The sequence below is a fragment of the Mustela nigripes genome, chromosome 8 (genome assembly GCF_022355385.1).
Source record: "Mustela nigripes isolate SB6536 chromosome 8, MUSNIG.SB6536, whole genome shotgun sequence".
In the NCBI taxonomy this organism is placed as follows: domain Eukaryota; kingdom Metazoa; phylum Chordata; class Mammalia; order Carnivora; family Mustelidae; genus Mustela; species Mustela nigripes.
In genome coordinates, this window is record NC_081564.1 from 26,238,747 (window position 1) to 26,261,145 (window position 22,399).

The 22,399-nt window shown below is 48.8% G+C and overlaps 1 gene segment (V, D, J or C); it reads left to right on the plus strand.

Moving 5' to 3' along the window:
• The window catches only part of LOC132023362 (probable non-functional immunoglobulin lambda variable 11-55), a 1,024,259-nt gene extending 1,002,830 nt beyond the window's left edge, over positions 1-21,429 (plus strand). Inside the window, 2 exon segments of the V gene segment in view lie at positions 19,650-19,687; positions 20,970-21,429. Coding sequence covers positions 19,650-19,687; positions 20,970-21,289 — 358 coding nt within the window.
• The last annotated feature ends 970 nt before the right edge of the window (positions 21,430-22,399 follow it).

Consider the following 22,399-nt stretch of genomic DNA (forward strand, 5'->3'; position numbering starts at 1 on the left):
AATCTGCCTCCCCAGTTTTCTGCCCCTTTTCAGAGAGGTTCAGTTTAATGATGGCCTCAGTTCAAGATCTCAAGGGCCTGCCCAGGTTCAGATGTCCTGAAAGGTCCCAGCTTTAGAGCTCCCTGCAGGAGGGAGACTCCCCTGATGTCTCACTGTGGGTCCCTTCTCCTTCTGCCCAGGCTGGCTTCCCCAGCTCCTTCCAGATTTACTGCACATGCATTTCGCCATCTCAGAGTCTGCTTCCAGGAACCCAATGCAGGAAGGCAGGTATCCCAGACAGTATCCCCCAGGACCTAAGGAGGCTACTATATACAAAGCTGGTGTTTCTTTCCCAAATCACCAATTTGCTTGTCCTAGACAGTTCAGATTGTTTCTTGTGTTTTTATACAATGGGAAAAGATGCGCACACACTGTGTGTTCTGGGTCTTGAAAGGCAGTTGGAGAGTCACCTCTATCTTGATGCTGAATGGGGGATGATGATGCAGTTGCTGCCGCTGACAGAGTGACCTGAAGAAACACAACCACGGGAGGAGACCCAAAATGGGTCCTTCCTCACTTCTATCCCCAAATCTGTGCAAGAATCTCTCTTTAACCCCACCCTACCCAGAAATATAGACAGACAACAGTTCTGTGAAACACAGCTCAACTTATCAACAGTAACACTTAATAAGACACCACAGTCGACCCCTCATTCACATAAAATCTAACAAGAGCCCCACAGACCATAGTCTCCAAATAAAGAGAATGTTGGCAGCCATCCTTCCACCTGATATGATAAAACTATCCCATGAACAATTACAAGCATGCTCACCTTTTCCCCACAGGACATAAAATAAATTTTGTCTGCTAGTCATCTTTATTTTTGTCCCAGCTTAACTGAGACATAATGTTAACTACTGCTAACACATATGATGTTAGATGATAATGGGATCAGACAGGAGAGCAAAACTGAAACACATTATGACTATATATCCAAATGTATTCATGTCAACATAAGGAAGAAATCTTTATTACTTTTATCTTATTCATTTCTTCCACTACCCTGAGGTCAATATGGAGTCTAGAATTACCTTCTTCATTGCCCACTCCATATCCCCCTTCTCTCAGCAAATACCTGATCTACTCATGATGCCCCCCAAGACCAAACTTTCACTCTGGAAGGTTAGTCCATTATCAGACCTGCTGAATTGATGACTGTCGTCACAGTCCCAGGTTATTTTAGGGGATCTCCTGAGTCCATATACTCCTGTTTACCCCAATTGTGTTGTAGACACACAATTGCCCCATGGCAGTGATTATGAAACACCCCAGACAATGCCTCTACTTTGAATCCCTGCTAGGAGGAGCCAGAAGAACCCATGACACACTCTCCACAACCAGATCAGGGAAGTCATACTCCTCCCTCCCACCATGGTCAAGCTCTGCGCCAGGGAGCTCAGAGTCTGAATCCAGCACACCTGAGCTCCACTCCTGGACCTGCCCCACTCTCCTCTGTTTTCCTGGGAAGCTAGCCTCTCTGGGCACTCACTTTATCTGCTGTGAAATGGTAAAGTTTATACTGATGTGAAAAATACTTGTTTTCAAATTAAATGGTACAAATTATTGAAGAGTTTAATTAATTAGACAGACCCAATAGGATCTCAGTGAGTTAACCTTGGTGTTGGAATCAACTGTCTACCTCTGTAGGCAGAGAAGGAAAAGTTTTCAACTATTCTGTGATCTGCATCACATGCAATTTTACCCAAGTCTGAATTAGCACATTCCCAATTTCACCAGACCGCAAATAGGGTAGTTCAAAATCCTCCCACACCAAGAACCAGGAGATGTGAGATGTTAAAAAAAAAAAAAAAAAAAAAACCAAAAACTTATAGCAGTAAAGATGGCTGTTAACAAGAGTAAAGTAAAGGTTTGCCTGCTCAACTGAACTTTGCACCAGAAGCAACACCTGCTATTCTCTTGACCCAAGTACATGGATAGGGATGCAGGAAACATCAGTCCTTATTCCCAAATACACAGGAAACTGGTGGCCATGGGACATCACACAGTTTGTCTGGACTTTGACCCTTTTCAAACGCACTACACTGTACCCTGCACTCTTCTTCCTGAAATAAGACAGCAGGCTCTCCAGGACATTTCAACCCTGGGACAAGTACAGGAATCCCACCTGTCCTGCCTCCTGCACCATGTATGTGACCTGGCTGTGCTGGGCTGAGCAGGACAAGGGGACAGCTGCCTGTAGGAGGCTGGAAACCATGGTCCACACCCTTTCTTAGGTGACAGGTGCTCTGGGATGACCTGCAGGAGGGAAGCTCCTGGTCTGAGTCCCCCTCCACCAGCAGAGGACAGCAGAGCAGCATTAGGAGCAGCAGGACAGAGGCTGGGACTGCCCAGGGGGAGCCTCACAAGGCCACCAGGTCTGGGGGTCAGCAGAGGTCCAGGGTTTAGTCCTCAGGAGGAAGCTGGAGTGATCACTCCTATACCCAGCTGCTGAGGAGACCTTGATCTGAAGGTCGGACACACAGTGACACCCAGGACACTGACAGGAGTCCTGACACAGTGAATGTCTCACATGGGAAATGCAGCTCCCTGCACTTTGTACCGGTGATCTGGGAACTGGATCCTCTGAGCTGGACATGTTGAGAACCCCCTGACCACTCACCTTCTGCCTCTGTTTCCCACCTCCAGGCAGACTCGAGCCCAGGCTGTAACTTTGCTGCTCAGGAGCAACTCAAGGTGAGGGAGGATGAACACTGGGAACTCCTGGTGCCTGGAATGACCATCCACAGTCTCCTGATGAGACTGTCTCCAGAGTGAATGGGTTTTCACTACCTGAAGCCACAGTTCTAGTCCATTGAGCTGTCCTTGGTTTAGTGACAGAATCCAGCTCCTGGAGGGACCCTGGCTCTGGCTACAAATCTCACCCCAAGTGGGAAGAAATGACCCTGGGGACCCTGACAAGACATGGAGCTTGATGGTGGTTTTTTAACTTAGGGATGGTTTCTCATGAAATTTGCATGACTGTATCTAATATTGATGAAAAAATAAAAGAAAATTATTGACAATGTCAATTGCTCCTCTGTTTAGGATACGGGGTGTCACTCACAGAGACAAAATCACCATGTGACTATAGACTAGAAGACGTGATGCATCTCCAACAGCAGGTGGTGGGTTAACTAGTGAACTCCCACAGACAAAAGGATGCAATTAATTAATTAATTAATTAACTAACTAATGAGAAAGTTCCACAATTTAGTGACATGGGAAGCATGGGATCACAGTGCTTCTGTGGAAACAGGGGACACCACACAGGAGGATAAGGAATGTAATGAGGCCACAGGACCACCCTCCCTATATCAGTTATTGTCTGTACTCTCAGAGGGCCCAGCCCAGCCCCACGGCCAGGGACCACAGAGGGAGAAAGACCACAGAGGGAGCCAAGGACAGATGGCCAGCAGGGTGGGCACAGGGAGTTAGTTATGTGGTCTGATCCCCAGAAAGTCTATGGGTCTATGATCCCAGGCCCTGCAGACAAAGGCTGATGGTCTGAACTGAGAGTTGGCTGGAGGAATCTAGGGGCTCCCCTCTGCCTCCTCAGTCACATGTTCTGATCTCACCACTGGTTTATCATGTAGGAGCGCAGAAATGGAGGAAATTTGCATAAGTACTAACAATCACAGTCCCAAGAGCCTGGAAGGGAATTAAAGAGCCTGGGGTAGAGCCCAGCAGGTTTGTGGGTCTTAGGAGGCAGAGCTCTGGGCACATCCACCATGGCCTTCACCCCTCTTCTGCTCCCCATCCTCACTCTCTGCACAGGTGCTGCCCCCAGGGCTGCCACATGCTCAGTCCCCCAAAGAATTGAGTTGCATCTGAAGTGAACCCTGAGCTCAGACCAGCACAGGTTCAAGATTGGCTCCCTAGGAGGAGCCCCTGAACCTCACACCAACCTCTCCTCTTCTGTCTTTTCAGGCTCCATGGCCTCCAGTGCTCTGGTTCAGCCTCCCTCGGTGTCCATGTCCCTGGGACAGACGGCTACTATCACCTGCTCTGGAGAAGCACTGAACGAATACTATACACAATGGTACCAGCAAAAGCCAGGCGCAACACCCAAGCTGGTCATTTATAAGGACACTGAACGGCCCTCAGGGATCCCTGACCGATTCTCTGGCTCCAGTTCAGGGAACACACACACCCTGATCATCAGCGGGGCCCGGGCCAAGGATGGGCTGATTATTACTGTCAGTCATCAGAGGAAACTGGTACTGCTCACGGTGACACAGGCAGACAGGGAAGTGAGACACAACCCCTTCCCCATCTGTGTCACACTCTCCTCTATCCCCAGGAGGCCTGTGCACAGAGCAGTGAGCAGCTCTGACCTAGGTCCCCACACCCAAGGTCCCCAGACCTCACTAGCCACCCCACCCTTCAGGCAGTACCTGTACAGGGTATATCAGGGTTGATCTGGGGCTCCTGAGATTGTCTGGGCCTGAGTGTGTTTGGAATTGGAGGGCCTGGGTGGAAGGACAAGCTGAAAGAACCTCCATCCATGGTCATTAACCGTGCATTTCCATGTGGTGGCCATGGGCCACCCCTTCACTGACCAGGATTTTAGAGTCTGGAATTTTCCAGCTCAGCTGAGCTCCTGAATCCCTGCTGGCATGGCAGCTGGGGATTCTGAGTGGAGCAGACCAGTGCATTACCCACTGAGGCCACCCCTCTTCTCGGCTCATACACGCCCCCATTTTGTCTGAGGCCCCTGGCAGCTCACAGGGAAGCTCCTTGCTTGGAAGTGCTCTTGGTTCAGAAGGTGGCTTCCCTCCAGGTTTCTGATCCTTCTCAGAGAGATTCTCTTGAACGATGGCCTGAGTCCAAGATCTCAAGACCCTTCCTCAGGTTCAGATGTCCTGAATGGTTGAGAGGTCCCTGCAGGGAGGAGACCTCATTTGATGGCTCGCTGTGGGTCCCTTCTGCTTCTGCCCAGGCTGACCTCCCCAGTGCACTTCTCCAGGAGTTTGCTTCCAGGAACCCAATGCAGGAAAGCTGGCACCTCCAAAAGGGTTCTCAGGGATCTGAGAAGGCTATTTTTACCTGCAAAGCTCTGGTTTGTCCCTCTAAACCCCATTACATGTGTCAAAATCCCCAACAGATCAGTTCATTCCCTGTGTTTTTAAACAATGAAAAAGGTGCAGACACACTAGGTGCTCTGGGTTCTGACAGACAGTTGGAGAGTCACATCTATCCTGATGGTGAATGAGGACAATTGGGAGAGTTGTCCCCTCCTCCAGAGTGGCCAGATGAGACTCAATCACAGGAATGAGACCCCTGATGGCTGCTGCCTCGCTTCTACTCCCACCACATCTTGCACAGGAATCTCTCTACCTCCATCCTACCCAGAAATATGGACAGACAATTCTGTGGATACAATCAGCTTGTCAATGTTGACACTTAATAAGCCATCCCAGTCCACCCCTCATTCACATGAAATCAACCCAACTCAGGCTAACCACAGGCTCTAAATGAAGAAAATATTGGTAACTTTTCTTCCACCTAATATGATGAATCCATCCAATGAAAAATGTTAAACACACTCACCCTTTCCCCACAAGAGGAATCAAAATATACTAATTGTCTGTAGTGATGATTGTTTTTGTCCCAGCTGATCTGACTTCCTCTAATTTCTATATTGAGATATAAAATTAACTATTAACACATCTGTTGTTAGACAATAATGGGATAAGACAGGAGAATAAAACAAAAGCATATGGTTAATATATATCCAAACATATTCATGGAATGAGGAAGAAATACTTGCCCTTGTATCCTGCTCATTTCTTCACTACCTATGGTCAAGCAGGGACCTGCCCACCCTATATTCCCCCTCCCTCAGCAAAGACCTGAGCTAGTCATCAACTCTGCCAGTTGGGACAACCAAACCTTCATTCTGGAAGATTTGTCCATTATTAGATCTGCTGCATTGGATTGTGGTGAATATATGACTGTAATCACAGTCCCAGGGGGTATTAGGGGACCTTCTGAATCTATACACCTACCTGCCAACCCCAAATGGGTAGTAGATACCCAAGTCCCCCATGATAGTCACCATGAGTCACGGCAGCCAGTGTCCCCTACTTTTCTGGTGCCTCATTACAAGGAGGAGCCAGGAAGGGCCACAGAGCTGTCTCAACCAGCAAGTGCGGCAGTCAGTCAGAGAGCAAAGTGCCAGGGATGAGAAGGGAACATTTTGCTGGTGGCCCACTGGGGGTAAGAGTGAGTGCTGCCATTCCCATTTCCACCCCGATTCTTAGACCCATGAATCCTAACCCAGAGAGAAGCAATACCACCTACATCTAACATATAACCAGCTGAAAGTGTATACAGCATCCTGACATGGCGTGAATGACCTGTGTTTTTGCCACAGCCCAGGGGGCAGCAGAGATCACCTGGCTAGCCACCTGGTGAAGGAGTGGGCCTGGCATCAGGGGTTCTAACCTGCAGGGGGTGTTAGTTACCGTGACCTGAAATCTGAAGGGAAAGCTGTCTTCCTTGTTGAGTATCATGTCTGACACCAATGTACAAAATCTTTTGGCTCCTTCTTATGCTGATCCAGATCTTGCAGTAATTACCCATTTATCTGGCACAGATTTGGCACTTCGATCTCTTACCCACCCCTCAGTGGTGTGGAAGCTCTCAAAACTCTATAAACACCCCTCCCACTGAAGGCACACCTCCCTCTCCCACCCCTCCTCTGTGCTCTGAGAGCTTCCTTGTCCTACTACAAGGAGTTCCTCCTTTCCCACTCTGTCTCCAGGAGGCTGGTGCCAATTATTTTCCTTTTTCTTTTTCCACTCCAAGGATCCAATAACCATTACTCAACCTCATAAATTATAACAATTTTTACTACTTAATGAATTTTTGCTAGCAACTGGAATTAAAAATGTAATTTTAATTTCGCATGAAGCATTCTTGGAATTTACTACCAAATTTCATTCTCTTATACTCAAGTCATATCTTTTGAGCACATAATGTGTCTCTGCCCTAGCCAGGGTACATAGGAGATACCGAGAAATTGGCACCACCACCTGTCCAGGAGCAGACAGCCCCATGTGCCCCTGGCAAGAGAGGAACTTTACTCAGATTCTGATGTTCACAGCTCACAAACTGTGACAGGACACTGCCCCTGTCTAAGCATGCAGGGTTTTCCTGGAGTGGGAATGAGGAAGGTCACTGCATTGGGGCCTGGGAGTGTCAGAGGAGACACAGCATGGAATGTTCTGAAGGTGGAGCTGGGAGCGGACCAGCATGCAGCCCCTACCACAACACAAGGATGGATGAGACACTTACAAGTCCTGGGTGATATTAACCACCTGCCCCCTGAGACAGAATGGAACAAAGGGAAGAGAAAGATTGTTCTGGGGGTCCAGAACAATCTCAGCATCACCACCATGACTCTGGCCACCTTGATGACAGGATCCAGAAGGATTCTGTGAGCAGGACTTAGGTTCCCTGGAAAACAGATTCTGCTTCTCCAATCAGAATAGCCCAGGAGCTATGCCAGGGCACAGCCTAAAACTGGAGTTGCAGCCCCAGACTCCGCAACAACAAGAGGGATTCCCTGAGCTGAGGGAATCCAGTCTACGCCCCTTGGGGCTGAGCCCTTCCCTTTCTGCAACCACAAAGCTCCTCAGCAGCAGCCCCTGAGGCCTGGCTGATTTGCATAACCAGCAGGTCTGTCCTGCAAGGGGATAAGAAAGGCCTGGGAGGAACTTTGCCCAGCCTTGGGCCTTGGGAGCAGAATCAGGGTGCCTCCATCATGGTCTGGACCCCTCTCCTCCTCAGCCTTCTTGCTCACTGCACAGGTGCTGTGCCCAGGCTCACTGGGATCCAGTAGGGGACAGAATCCCCTACTGAATCCTGCTGCAGGATGAGGGGCTAGACAGGAGAAACCCGCTACTGTACTTACTGGCTCTGTGTGAGCTCTAAGGAACTCACCTACCCAGAGAAAGGGTCTGGGGGCTCACATTGGTTCAAAGGCTCTATCCAAGGCTCTGGGTCCCTTGGGCTGAGATTGCTGGGAAGGAGTAACTCTGGGGGCCAAGAGAACCCCTGGAGCTCAGTCCAGGCCAAGAAAGCAGAGTCCCCTCAGCTGGGAGCCCACATCTCATGTCCTCTCTTGCAGGTTCCACAGTCGCTTATGAGCTGACTCAGGACTCCTCGGTGTCAGTGAACCTGGGACAGACGGCCAGGATCACGTGTCGGGGAGACAACATTGGTAGTAAATATGCTTACTGGTACCAGCAGAAGCCAAGCCAGGCCCCTCTGCTAATTATCTATGGTGATAGCAACCGGCCCTCAGGGATCCCTGAGCGATTCTCAGGAACGAACTCGGGGAACACGGCCACCCTGACCATCAGCGGTGCCCAGGCTGAGGATGAGGCTGACTATTACTGTCAGGTGTGGGACAGTGGTAATGCTCACGGTGACGCAGGCAGATGGGGAAGTGAGCCACAAACCCTCCTAACCAGACCTGACACTGTCACCAGCTGTCTGAGCAGCTACAGGCCTGAGGGCCAGGCATCCTCTCTGGTCCCAGCTCCGACCCTCCAGGGTTGGGAGACTCCAGCAGGTTCTTTGCCCTCTCAGGGTCTCTATTTACCCTGCTGAGAAATGGCAGGTATGGGCCTGTTTTGAGTCATAGAGGCTGTCATCAGCGCCCTGTGGGTCCAGACGTCCCCCTACTAGCTGATCCCTGGGACTGCTTTGTTCCCTCTCCAGGTTTAGCTCCTCGCTCGCTTCCCTCAGGACTGATCAGAGGAGTCAGGATACTGGAAGGAGGGGTGCCTGGGTGGCTCAGTCGGTTAAGCAACTGCCTTCGGCTCAGGTCATGATCCCAGGGTCCTGGGATCGAGCCCCACATCGGGCTCCCTGCTCAGTGGAGAGCCTGCTTCTCCCTCTCCCTCTGCCTGCCCCTCAGATTATTTGTGCACTCTCTCTCTCTTTCTCTCTATCTCTCTGGCAAATAAATAAATAAAATCTTGTTAAAATTTAAAAAAAAAATACTGGAAGGGAAGGACACAGCTACAAGCTGGCTTCCAGCTCACGGCAATCCTGCTTGTTGATTTATGTGATCACCCTGCGCTGAGACCCAGGACATTTATGCATTAGAGAAGAGCCTCCTTGGGGGAGGGGGACAGGGCCTGCAGCTGAACCCTCGGCAGCATGGCCCACCCATTCTCCAAGAATCGGGGTTCAAGCTCCCTGCTGCTTTGTAAGTAGACCTGTAAGGTTTTGACCATAAGTTTATAAAATGTTCTCAATGTTCTTCTATATGTAGAGAGAGAATGTAAGTGAGTATCATCATGATTGGACATCCACTCTTTTTGAAAATTCTTCTTTAACATTTGGAAATTTTCCATCTTTTTCTTCCCTCATCTTGAACTTTGTTTTCACTCCATACCCTGCATTGAATTTGACCTGCTCATACATTTTTACACCTGTCATGCATTTAGACAGGATCCTGTCCTCATTTTATTCATTATCCTGTCATGCATTTCTGTCCTAAAAATATACATTAAGTTTACATTCTAAAATTCAGTTTCACAGCCTGTGACTTTGAGTGTTAAAAGTATTTTCTGCCACACCGAGTTGGCATCTTAATTATTCATAGCAGTATGTAATTGAAACAACAAAAACATACTAAAATTTACACAGATAATCATTAAGTAGTGTCAATTTGTGAATCCACTGATGAATATGAGATCCTGCCAGAATGAAGCAAGGCCCTGCATCTATTCTGTTCTGGCTTTCATTTTTATATGAAACTCAAAGAAACCTTCACCTCATAAACAGAACTTTTGTAATAGAATTTCACTCACAGAACTGAGCTTCTTCCTAATTATATGCCAAAAATCATTAGTGGTTGATGGTCAAAAATTATTTTTTTCAATTGTCTATTAGCTTGCAGCTCTATCTCAAATACTTTTAATTTTGCTGAAAGCAAAGAATTAGAAACCACCTGCCTTTGAGAGGATTTGAACTGGTAGACAGTTTGATCCACCACTTGACCCTTTCTGGAATGAAGGGTTTATTACCCCATCTGCTAGAGACGCCTGCAAACAGCCCTGCCCTCATCTGTCAGCTCCCTTGATGAAGAGAGCCACCCAGAGCTGAGCCATGTTCCTGCCCTGAACAGCTGGCCTCTGAAAGCTGATGAGTGTGAAGGTGTGAAGACCAATCCTCTCAGCCCACTTGGGGAAGCTGAGAAGGACCATCCCAACAGCAAAGCTCCACTATAGCTGATTCCTTCCTCTGCCCATTCTGCTTCGCACCCATCCCTTGCACATGGGTTGGTCCCAAGCATTCTCTATAAACCTCCTGCCGTCTGTCTCCATCCCAGAATCAGCTCCCTGCACAGAGGTGTCACCTAGCCATTTGTCGTCCACTTTCCCAGGTTCACATCAGGGACACGCACCAAGAAACTTGACTGGAAGTTACTGAGAGACCTCTTGTGCATGATAGAGTTTAAAAGACTGGGGGAAAAAAATTAAAATCTGTAATTGTCTTGCATCTTTGCAAACACAGTATTTTTTTTTCCTTTTTTTTTTTTTTTGAGAAACATGCTTTCATCTTCTCATGTGCTGCAGGTATATTTTTCCTTCAAAACTTGGTGGTGCCGACTTGAACCATTCAATCCAGGAAAAGCCCCACTGTGTTATCTAAATGGCAAATCCAGTCCTCACTGTCAAAGATAGTATTCAGATGTGCTTCTGTTAGTAATCATCTGGCTGTATTTGTCAACACATGTAAACATCTGGGTGGGTATTTGAGGGAATATTATAAAATCATTGAAAATCAAAAAATGTGTCTGGAGACATGGTCAAGCAATAAAATGATGTTGATATTATGTGATTATCCATTTTATAATAACTTTTTATGAACTAGGTTGGTGGCTAGGCTATTTGTCCATATTAAGTTTGCAACATACAATGCAACAGTTACTATGTTGTGCCACACAGATTTATAAATAGATATGAGGGTGTGTGAGCTTTGGAGAATAATGACATCAGAATCAGATATAAATTACATTAGTATTGGTAGCCATCAGGATGGAGTGCTTTCTATGAATGTAATAAAGGAGATGGTACCACTCTCTAAGGAGGTGCCTTGTCCCCATGAGGACCTGCCAGGATGATTGTTGCTGGTAGACAGTTGAAAGAGCTGTGGCTGTTACAAAGCCACCACCTGCCATGCAGGTCCTCACCATGCTCCCAGGTATCAATCCGACTTTGGAAAGGGCCTGGAAAACTGGGATTCGCTATGCATAAATATCAACCCACCTGGTCAGCTGAGGCAGGAACCTCAGGCCGCTGGCCACACCCACTCCAGAACCCCGCCCTCCGCTTAACCCCACTCCCTCGACAGGTTTCTCAGAGTTCTGGACACAGCCAGGATTAGTGTGAGCAGAGTAAGACACTGTCGTTGCGTGTAAAATTTAAGGGAGGACCCCAAAACTCAGTAATCAAGATAAATAGTATCTAATGCAGTTTTTTTAAAATCATAATGAATGCAGAAAAACTCCATGCAAAACTGTAAGTCAGGTCAGTATCCCGCCCTACACTGGACTGACTCGATTCACTCGCCTCCCCACCCCACCCCCAGGTGATGGTTCCAGGGGTGAGGTGGGCGTCAGGGAAGTTGAAGAACCAGAGTCCAGCCTCTGCACCCTCCCACCTGCCCCACTGCTGGAACCCTTCCGTGGCCTCCCCCACCAACCCCTCCCGACTCCAGCTCTTTGTAGGGTTTAGCCTCCTTCTACTGCTGGTCTCTGCTGCCCCCTATTGGACTGTCCTCTTGGGGCTGCACTCCAGGCGACTAGATTGGGAGCCTTAAAGGTTAAAGCCCCGAAATGTTTTGAAGCATCCCCACCCTTCAGTTCCAGGTTGGCCCCACCTCATGTGAGAAATAAATAAATAAAGAGAGAGACAGAGACGAAAGAAAGAAAGAAAGAAAGAAAGAAAGAAAGAAAGAAAGAAAGAAAAAGGATGGTCCTCCCCGTTCTCAGAATAGTACTGGTAAGTTCCAGAACATCATGTTTACACCGGGTTGTTGTGTGTCTTGGAAAGAAACTCTCCCTCTCTGTGCTGCAGTTTCTTCATCAGTTGAAGGATCTAGAAGGTCCCCACCATGGTGAGTCTGTGACATCTAGAGAAGCAGTAGAATTCCCTTTCCATTTGCTGGAGGAAAGCTGGGGGTGGGGAGAGACTGCCCCTCCGGATCAGCAGAGGTGGGGAGGTCTTCAGGGTTCCTGGAGACCCCTTGGAGGGGGGCTCAGGAGCTGCAGAGCCAGATCCTGACTCTGAGGATTCTGAGAGATTCCAGAACACTTGTCACATCCCTGGACAGACACTTTGTCACACACACACACACACACACACACACACACACACACACCAGAAAAATAGTGAGATGAAAAGGCCCAGCCAACTTTAGTTTGGCGTGGAAGGGAGCAAGGAGCTGAGGAGACCTGGTCGCAGGCAGTCTCTGAGGTCTGTGGAATAGAGAGTGGGCAGGAGACTGATCAGCAGGAGGCAGGGGAACCCTCTGACATGGGAAGCAGGGCTGACATGACTGGACAGGGGCACAACCCTTCCACTCCATGAGAGGAGGGCTGGGACAGAGGACAGAGGAGCCAGGGACCCTCAGCAGGGAGCCCACCAGGACAGCCATACCTGAACTCCTCTGGCCCAATGTGAATCCAGCCCTTGACACTTCTCAATCCAGGGACGATGTGAGGGGCAGGCTTGAGTGGACCAGAGTTGCAGCTGCACCAGCTGGGAAGACCAGCTCATCCCTCAAGAGTCCTCCAGGAAACAGCCCAGGCCCAGATTTCTGACCACAGCCACCACAATAGGATGTGGTCTGTGACGGTGGCTGCCCAGACGCTGTGGCAGGTGCAGGGGTGGGCACAGCTGAGATGCTGCCTTTAGGGAAAGCCCCTTTTTCTTTCCAAGACTTGGGGCTGTCCCCTGGAGGACCACAACTTCTGGGCCTTAGGTAGCAAGTGAGTTTCACACCCACACAGGGATGCTGGAAGGGAACAGCTTCAGCCTGGACCACTGAAGCCCACCCTTCCCCAGCCCTCATGGTGCCAAGGTCAGAAGCATGGCCTTCATCCCATGGAAAGGACAATCTTGGCCAAATGTAGCAGGAAAATTAAGGTGTGCTTGACTCAAAACATGGGCCAGACAACTATTAAAGGGATCTCCCAGGAAAGTCACTTAGGCAGGCCCTGGGAGGCCTCTTTTAGAGCTGCTGACATAGAAATGAGAAGCTGCAAACCCAGATTTGAGCAGGTGTATGAAAGACCTTGCAGCAGAAAAGGCAACTGGAAAGCAAGATAGGAGGTGCTGGGTGACAGGCGGGATCCTGTCACCTGCTCTACACTGAGCTGTGTGACTTCACCAGACCCAGAGAGTGGAATCATCATCAACAAAGCATGTTCTGGAGCCATGCCAGGGCCAGACGTCTGCTTGAACATCAATTTCCTCATCCTCAAATGGGCAAGACAATCTCAGCTGAGCCACCAGTTGGCCCCGTTTCCTGCATCAGTCTCATTGCATTAGGTTTTATATTCCTGGGCTTTCCAACGGACTCCAACCCAAAGCACCCGTGCGACCCATCCCTCCTGCACCCCTGCCCAACAGAGCCTATATCTTGGCTCCCTTGTAAGCAAAGCATGAGCCTTCTAGATGGACAGAAGGCTGAAGTGCAGGGGACAAGCTCACTCCTAGATTCTCAATCACTCTGCAGCCCACTCCCAGAATGACTTGGCTCCTGCATTCACTTCCAATGGACTTTACTTTTTTCACCTGTGAAGCAGGCACACTTGCCCCCACAACATGCCAACGGTTGTTCTAAAGCCCAAATCTGAGGGGCATTCAGTCAACACCTGCTACATCTGGGCTTAGCAGTCACATGATCTCATTCATCTTCATGACTGCCCTGCTGCATAATAATCTAAATCTAAATCATAATCTAAAATCTAAAATCTGTCCATTTTACAGATGAGGAAACTGAGGTCCAGAGAGACCTAAGTCTGGAAGGCTTCAACATTCTTGAGCCTGATGTTACTCTTTGAGTGAGGGATATAGAATCACTCTCTGCAAGGCCCTTGTCTGGCTGAGATGACCAAAGGCGAAACAGCCATTCTTGACCAAACCTGCCAAGGAACTGGAGTATGAAGGGACCCAGCCTGGGGGACTTGTCAGAAGAGAATTCCTAGCCCCAGTTCCACCTCAGTGAATCAGGCCTTGGTGATTCTTGATCCATGGGCACTCAGCTGCTCCCTGTGGCCCCTTCAAGCCCCAGGGAGATGCTCCTTAGATCTGGGACACCCCTGGGGAAGAGGGAAATAAGGTAGGTCAGGTAGGCCCCACCCAGGGCCCCAGGAGCAGGGACTGTGGGCGGACTTCAATGGGAGGAGGTGGAGCCCAGTATGTGACCACAGCAGGGCAGTTGGCGGATTTCACTCTGAGGGAGTTCCCCAGGGGTAACAGCCATGAGCCCTGGAGAGGGCTGGGCACTGGGTGTAGGGACCAGAGAAGGCCCAGGCAGAAGACAGGGTCATGTGGGCCAGGAACACTGGGAAGGCTGCTGTCAGCAAGAGGGACTAGTGGCCCCTCTCCAGCAAGTTCAAACCAAGCTTCCAGCCTGAGGGCAGATGAGGCCCAAGACAGGCCAAGAGGGCTGTGATGGCCCCTGGGGGGACAAAGCCCTGACCCAGGCAGCGCTGGCCCCTACTGCTGCAAAGCCTGGCCATGGGCACCCAAGTCCTGCTGTCCCCAATGCAGCACCACCAAGCACAGCCCCAGCAGAAAGGAGCTTGTCCAGCTTCCGAAGCCTATGAGACAGGTAAGGAGCCAAAAGAGTTATGGTGGGAATATGTGGATCTCCCTGAGGTGGGAGCCAGGAGTGGGCATCCAAAGAGGAGAGCAGCAGTGAGGGGAAGAATGGAGTGAAGGAAGAATCAGCCAGAGAGAAGGAGCTTGGGCAGAGACTGGTTGTATTTAAAGTGCTGATATTTGTCCTCCACGGATTTTTTTTTTGCATTGATTTTTAGCTTTTAATATTGCATAAAAATACGATTTATCTTGATGACTGAATTTTTGGCACCCCTTAAATTTTGCACTAGTGCCACCCTTGCCTCACACTTGTCCTCCGGGTAGGGCAGAAACATGGAGGCAGGAGCAAGATGTACCCAGAGGCACTAATCATTTTAGAGGCAGAACATCTCTCTCTGTACCCCAAGTTAGATCCTGCTGTTATCCCCATCTTGCAGAGGAAGGTAGAGGTCCAGAGACGTAAATTGACCTTTCCAAGGTCACAGAGCATAGGCACAAACAGTCTGGGGACTAGAAGTCCGAGGCCCAAATGCTGTGATCCCATCATCGTGTCCTGTGTTGAAACAAAATGGTGCAACAGAAGAGGTGGGCTGCAAGGCAGTTAGGGGAGCAAGGGCTTGGCTGAGTCTCCCCCAAGGATGTCCACTCTGCAACTTTTTCATAAATACTTACAGGAGCCAGGACTGGGGACCCAAAGAGGGTGGACCTGAACCAAAGAGGTCACAGGCACAGGGACAGATCACACTGATCAGACAGATGCACGGAAACTGAAGCGTGAGGCTGGCGCTCAAGGCACTGGGAGATGCCTGGGCTGCGTGCAGGGTGCACAGGCGCAGCAGGGAGCTCCCTGCCCGAAGCAGGGGTGAGCAGGCGCCACACCGTGCTGTGCGTTGTGTTTTTTTGGTGCGTCCTTGATCTTGGAGTACAGGGGAGTTGTTGAGAGATTTAAGCAGCAGACTGTCAGGGTCGGATTCGTGTTTGGAAAACTATTTTCGAATAGGAGACTAGTGTGAGGCCAGATTAGAGGACCAAGGATGGATAATGGCCAAAGCTTGCGCCTTGGGGATGGGGAGGAAAGGCCAAGTACCAAGATCTCCTATAAAATTAGCAAGTACCAGAGTTTGACCAGGGAGGAATGGGCACTCTCATGGACTGTCTATAGAAAGTCTAAAACGTATAACCATCTTAACAATATGCAGCAGGTCACTTTTTAAAAGTCTATATATTTAAATTGTGTGATTACACTGCTAGGAATTCATGGGGTGGTGAGGGTAGGGGAGGAATAATCAGAAATGTAACCAAAGGTTTACAAAAAAGAATGGCTAGCTCAACATTATTAATGGTGGGAGAAAACTGGAAATAATCTAAATATCCAACAGAAAGGGTGTGACCAAATACCTTCGGAACATCCATCATAAGGAATCTTACACAAGCCTCCAAAACTCTCTTTCTGAAATTGGGCTTTTTTTTTTTCTCTTTCTGAAATGTGTGCACATTTTCAAAAGACTGTCCGAAAATATAGAAAAATATCAATGGTATGTCTCTGGCTGATGGGACTTCAGCTCATTTAAATTTTTGCTTTCTAATTTTCTATACTTTTGAAAATGTTCACAGGAAGATATATGTTTTGTTTTTATCTTCTAAAATAATTTTTAATATAAAAGTAACATGTACTTGTAAAAAAAATAAAAGATTAAGCAAAGAAGTATATATATATTTTTTTAATTTTTTATTTTTTATAAACATATATTTTTATCCCCAGGGGTACAGGTCTGTGAATCACCAGGTTTACACACTTCACAGCACTCACCAAATCACATACCCTCCCCAATGTCCATAATCCCACCCCCTTCTCCCAAACCCCCTCCCCCCGGCAACCCTCAGTTTGTTTTGTGAGATTAAGAGTCACTTATGGTTTGTCTCCCTCCCAATCCCATCTTGTTTCATTTATTCTTCTTCTACCCACTTAAGCCTCCATGTTGCATCACCACTTCCTCATATCAGGGAGATCATATGATAGTTGTCTTTCTCTGCTTGACTTATTTCGCTAAGCATGATACGCTCTAGTTCCATCCATGTTGTTGCAAATGGCAAGATTTCATTTCTTTTGATGGCTGCATAGTATTCCATTGTGTATATATACCACATCTTCTTGATCCATTCATCTGTTGATGGACATCTAGGTTCTTTCCATAGTTTGGCTATTGTGGACATTGCTGCTATAAACATTCGGGTGCATGTGTCCCTTTGGATCACTACATTTGTATCTTTAGGGTAAATACCCAATAGTCAGATCAATTAGATTTTAAGCCAAAGACTAAGCAAAGAAGTATATTAAAGAAAAAGTGTAATGTTTCTGCTTACCTTCTCCACACATCTTACCCTAAAACCCATTGTCCAGAGATGACCACTGTCAGGTTGGCCTATATATTTCTATTCCTTCTCCCATGTGGGTATGTCCCTGAAAACACACACACACGCATCTAGTTGGTTATACATCCATTATTTGGAAAAAATGAAATCATGCTCTGCTTATTATCCGGCAACCAGCTTCTTAAACCGTTTTTTACTGATGTTTTCTATCTCAATCTGTATGGATCTCCCATGTTCTTATAATGGCTTTGTAAGACTTCAAAATTTGGATGACCCAGAGGGTATGTAATCATTACCTTATTAATGGAAATTTAGGTTGTTTCCATTTAAAATATAAATTACAAGTGATGCTGTCACGGAAATACCCACATATGTGTGCATATGTTGTGTGTGCTTGAAGTGCACTTAAGTGTCTACTTTGGACTAATGACTATACTGGAATTATTGGACCAGAGAGAATGGGCTTTTGAAATGTTCTTTATATACTACCCAAATGTCCTTCTGCAAGGCTGTCCCAGCTTATATTCACTGCAGTGAATGACAGTGCCCTTTCCTCACATCCTTCCCAATACTGTGACACTGCTGACCCTTTTTTATTTGCTCATCCCTGATGAGTATTAATGAGGATGTGTTCGTGTTTAATTGCGTATGGGATCGTGGGTGAGCGTTCTTCCCTTCCATATTTTTTTGACTGATTATATTTTCACTGTGAATTTTCCTGTCGTAATTTTGCCTATTTTCCCATTTGATTCCTTGTGTTTTCTTATCGATCTATAGAAACTCCTCATATATTTGTATGTGAATCCCTGGTTAAGTGTATATCTTGTAAATATTATTTGGTGGAATTTCCTTTTCATTTTATGACTATGGAATAAGATTTGACAGTGTCATTGGTGGATTTGTCTTCTGGTCCCTTGGGTCAGTAAGATCTCCCAAAACATTCTACTTTCCCTTAAAAGGTAGTGGCTGGGAGGGCAGAACGGCCGATCATGGGACTCCCCCACCAGGATATGAACCCACAGCCTCCCCAAACCATTCAGTCTGCTTCCTGTGCTTGCAAAGGGCTTCTGGCATCAGGGGCTTCAGGAAGTCCAGCTTGGACTTGTAAAACCACCACCCAGAATGGTTGGTAATAGCATCAAAGGGCCAAGGTCAAGTGGACCTTTTTAGGTAGCATTAACTACCTGCAGGTTCAGTGACTCCTCCATCTGATGGGAAGGGTGCATGGCGGCAGTATTTCCTCTCTGTTGACCCTCTCCTATGAGGACAGGGCAGCACGTGCCCATGAAGGGAGTGCCTTGATCTCCTCTTTATTCTCCCAATGACACCTTGATATCTAGGGAAAAGAAGAAATGTAAATAGTTCCCTAATGTTCCCCACTTTATAGACGGATGGTCAGTTCCCTCCATCTTCCCCTACTGATTTATCACTGCATGATAACCTGGTAAATTCTTAGATCTTATGGATCAGTTTAGGGGTTCACACAAAGGTCATCCTTTGTGCATGATGGAAATGTGGCTTCACATATGGACATCAGTCCAGTGGGAGCCTCCTCGGGAGACTCCTAGGTACACACACATGACCCCAGGAGATCTCTAAGCTCCTGCTTGCTGATTGAGGATACACTCTAGCTCATCTGTGCCTACCCAACTGGGGCATGAAATCAGTCACTCATGCTAGTTCCAGTTAGTGGGAGTGGGGATTGAAGACTCTTTGAAAGGAACAGAGCAGAAGTCACACACCAGACCATTTCCGACATGAGACCAGATAAGGGATTGGCTGGAGCTGCTCCCGAGGTCATCTGGACACAGGTTGGCATGCTCTACAGAACCAACCAAGACTTAATGTAAAACAGTCCCTAACTAGGACATTCCCAAGAAGAAAAATCTGAGCTTTCTAGCGCGATGGCTGGGGACATAGGAACGTTCCAATGGCTCATGAACACATACACACCTTCTTTTAATTGCAAAGGAAGGTTTCAGAAGCAGGGTTCACCCTCTGCCCTCAACTCATGGTGTTACCAAGAATTGGGGTTGTTTGAAAATGCTGAGAGGGGATGTCCTGTTCATCTGCATGGAACCTAATTCAAAAGATTACACAGGCCCTCCATAGACTCAATCCAATTCCCGGGAGATGGTAGTACCAAGAGCAGATCAGATATCAGCTTCCTTTGGAAGAACTGTTTCCAAGGATTCTGTTGCAGAACACATGGGGTCACTGGTCCTGTCATCTGCTAGGGTGGGGGTCGTGTCTCTCCTTCATGCTGAGCAGACACCAGCCTAGAGGAATGCCCCTACTTCCTCCACCACAGCTGCAGGTGGGGGGCTACTGGGTGGGGCACAGCTCCCAGGAGGGGTTTTTGTATGAGCCTGTGTCACAGTGTCCGGTGTTCGGCGGAGGGACCCAGCTGACCGTCCTAGGTGAGTCTCCTCAACTCCCTCCTTCCTTCCCTGCTCTCCCAGAGGTCTGGGTGATTTTCTGCCTTTTTCTTTTGTGTCTTTTGTGTCTCGTCTCAACCATGGTCATGCTTTCACCTGGGATCCCAACCTCTGGGACCCTGACCTCCTCCTCTCCCCATTGGATTTTCCTGCTTACTTCTTAGGTCATCACCAGCCCCTTACCTCCACCCCGAGAGGCAGACAATGGTTGGGATGACTAAAAACTCCTCTCTCTGTCTGGCGGGGTCGTGCTGGGTCCTACGTGTGCTCTGTTCTGGCCCCTGATGCTCCACTCTTATCAATGGGAGGCACTGGGGTCCGCCATCCTAAAGGGAAGAGGGCAGAGGGAGCATTGGGGGGGGATGACCATTTGGGGCCTTTCGAGGGACCCAGCACCCTCAGGTCCTAGGCTGGGGACACACAGGTTAGAGGTTCTGAGAAGGCCCCAGGGCTCTGGGACAAGGATCCAAGGATGGTTGCAGGGGTGGAATGGCTCCCGCCGGCCTCTCCAGGCTGCCACCCAGCGCTCGATGGGCAGAGAGCCAAGCAACACTGCAAGACAGGAGAGAGCAGGGAGGACAAGGTGCTCCAGTCAGGAAGCCTGGAACAGGGTCATGGAACGACAGGGTGTGGGGAAAAGACAGACTCCTGGCTCTTATGGGAAACGACCAGTTACAAAATGAAGCCAGTATGGACAGTAGGCTACTGACCTGACTAATTGGCCAGGGGAAACACCAAGGGACAAGGCAGAGGGGACACCCAAGAACCTTCAGGCAGACCGTGGTCTTATGGGGTCCTTGGCTCATTACAGACTTCGAGAGAGATACATTTGGGTAAATATAATTGCCACAGAGGAGAGATCCAGAGGCCTCCAGAGCAGAAATACCAGATCACAGGAGACCACAGAGAGTTCTTGTCATCCACTCCGGGGACAGGCAGAATGTCACAGGAAGAGGCCAAGAGAGTGAGGGCCAGACATCTGTGTGACAGGCCAGGGCCCAGACGGTTCTCAAGTCAGGAGATGGCAGGTGTACAGTGTGACAGCTACCCATGAGGGATGGGAAATAGTTGGAGGAAGATGCAAGCCACCCTCTTGAGAATAATTGCTCAGACAGAGGTTGGTCCCTAAACAGGGGCCCATGCCCTGGGCCTGGACACCCAGGCCTGTGGGTGTCTCTAACCTTGATGTTAGAGACACTAACATCAGGGTCTCCCGCAAATGGAAATGGAATCAATGACCCACTGCCCCCACCATGCCCCGCAGGTCAGCCCACGTCCGCACCCTCGGTCACGCTCTTCCCGCCCTCCTCTGAGGAACTCGCCGCCAGCAAGGCCACCCTGGTGTGCCTCATCAGTGACTTCTACCCCAGCGGCGTGACGGTGGCCTGGAAGGCAGACGGCAGCCCCGTCACCCAGGGCGTGGAGACCACCAAGCCCTCCAAACAGAGCAACAACAAGTACGCGGCCAGCAGCTACCTGAGCCTGTCGCCTGACAAGTGGCAATCTCACAGCAGCTTCAGCTGCCTGGTCACGCACGAGGGCAACACCGTGGAGAAGAAGGTGGTCCCCTCACAGTGCTCTTAGGTCCCCGACACCCTCCCCCACCCAGCGGGGCCTGGAGCCACAGGACCTCCAGGACGATCTTTTCTCCCCCCAGGGTCATCCCAGCCCTTCTCCCTGCACCCCGTCAACACTCAATAAAGTGTCCTTTATTCAATCAGAAATCATCCTCTCTGCTCATTGCGTCTCAAACACTCTGTGTCCTGAACTTGACAACCTTTAGCGGTGAACATGTAATTCTTCTGCCTGGGAGGAAAGGGGTCTACAGAAGATGTCCTCCTGGTTTTGTAGGGGAAGTTTCACTCTCACCTGTAGGGCCAGAGAAAATTCCAGAGCAGTAGATACGAACAACAGTACCAAGATAGACTACCTTCCCCAATGTCTCTTTACTTGCTCTTGTTGTGTGAACCACATCAGTCACCAGGAACACCAAAGCCTGCTTCTCTTGGTTCTCCATTGACTCCTGGATAGTGTGATCTCCTTCCTGGATCTGGGGCCTCCGCATCAGGGACTAGCTCTTTTCTGAGATATCTACTCTCCTTTCTTTGTATCTCCCTCATTGCCATGTTTTGGCTGGTTATCTACTCCGTATAGATATTCCCTATTTTCAGCCTAGAGTATTCACCCTTCCTTAGGTTACCCCCTGCTCCTGCCTCCCCAGGAACACTGTCCTGTGTCCCTCCCACAGACGTCTCTGTCGCACTCAGTACTGGACCCTCAGTCCCTGGACCCTAGTCACTCAATCCCCCACTGCCACTGAGGACTGCTCCTCCTCCCACATGTGTCATCGGGTCCCAACTGTATTCAGGGTCCCTGGGAGGTGGGGACCCTTTAGAGTCCAATACACCACTGACCCCACCACAAGCACTAAACCAAAATGTCCATGGGTAGTCACTGGGGCCATGAGTTCAAAATCAAGTTTACATTCTGTAGTGTGTGCTGGACATCTGTGAACCATAAGCCAGCTCACCTTCTTACGAGGTGACAATAGACCCTGAGAACCAAGGAGACTACTGTGCTAGGAGCTAGCTCAGGACCTCGGGACCCAGCTCCACGTCCCACAGACAGACTGGACACATGCACACACCTGGTCAGATCGTATGCACATGCTAGTACACACGCATGTCTGCTATT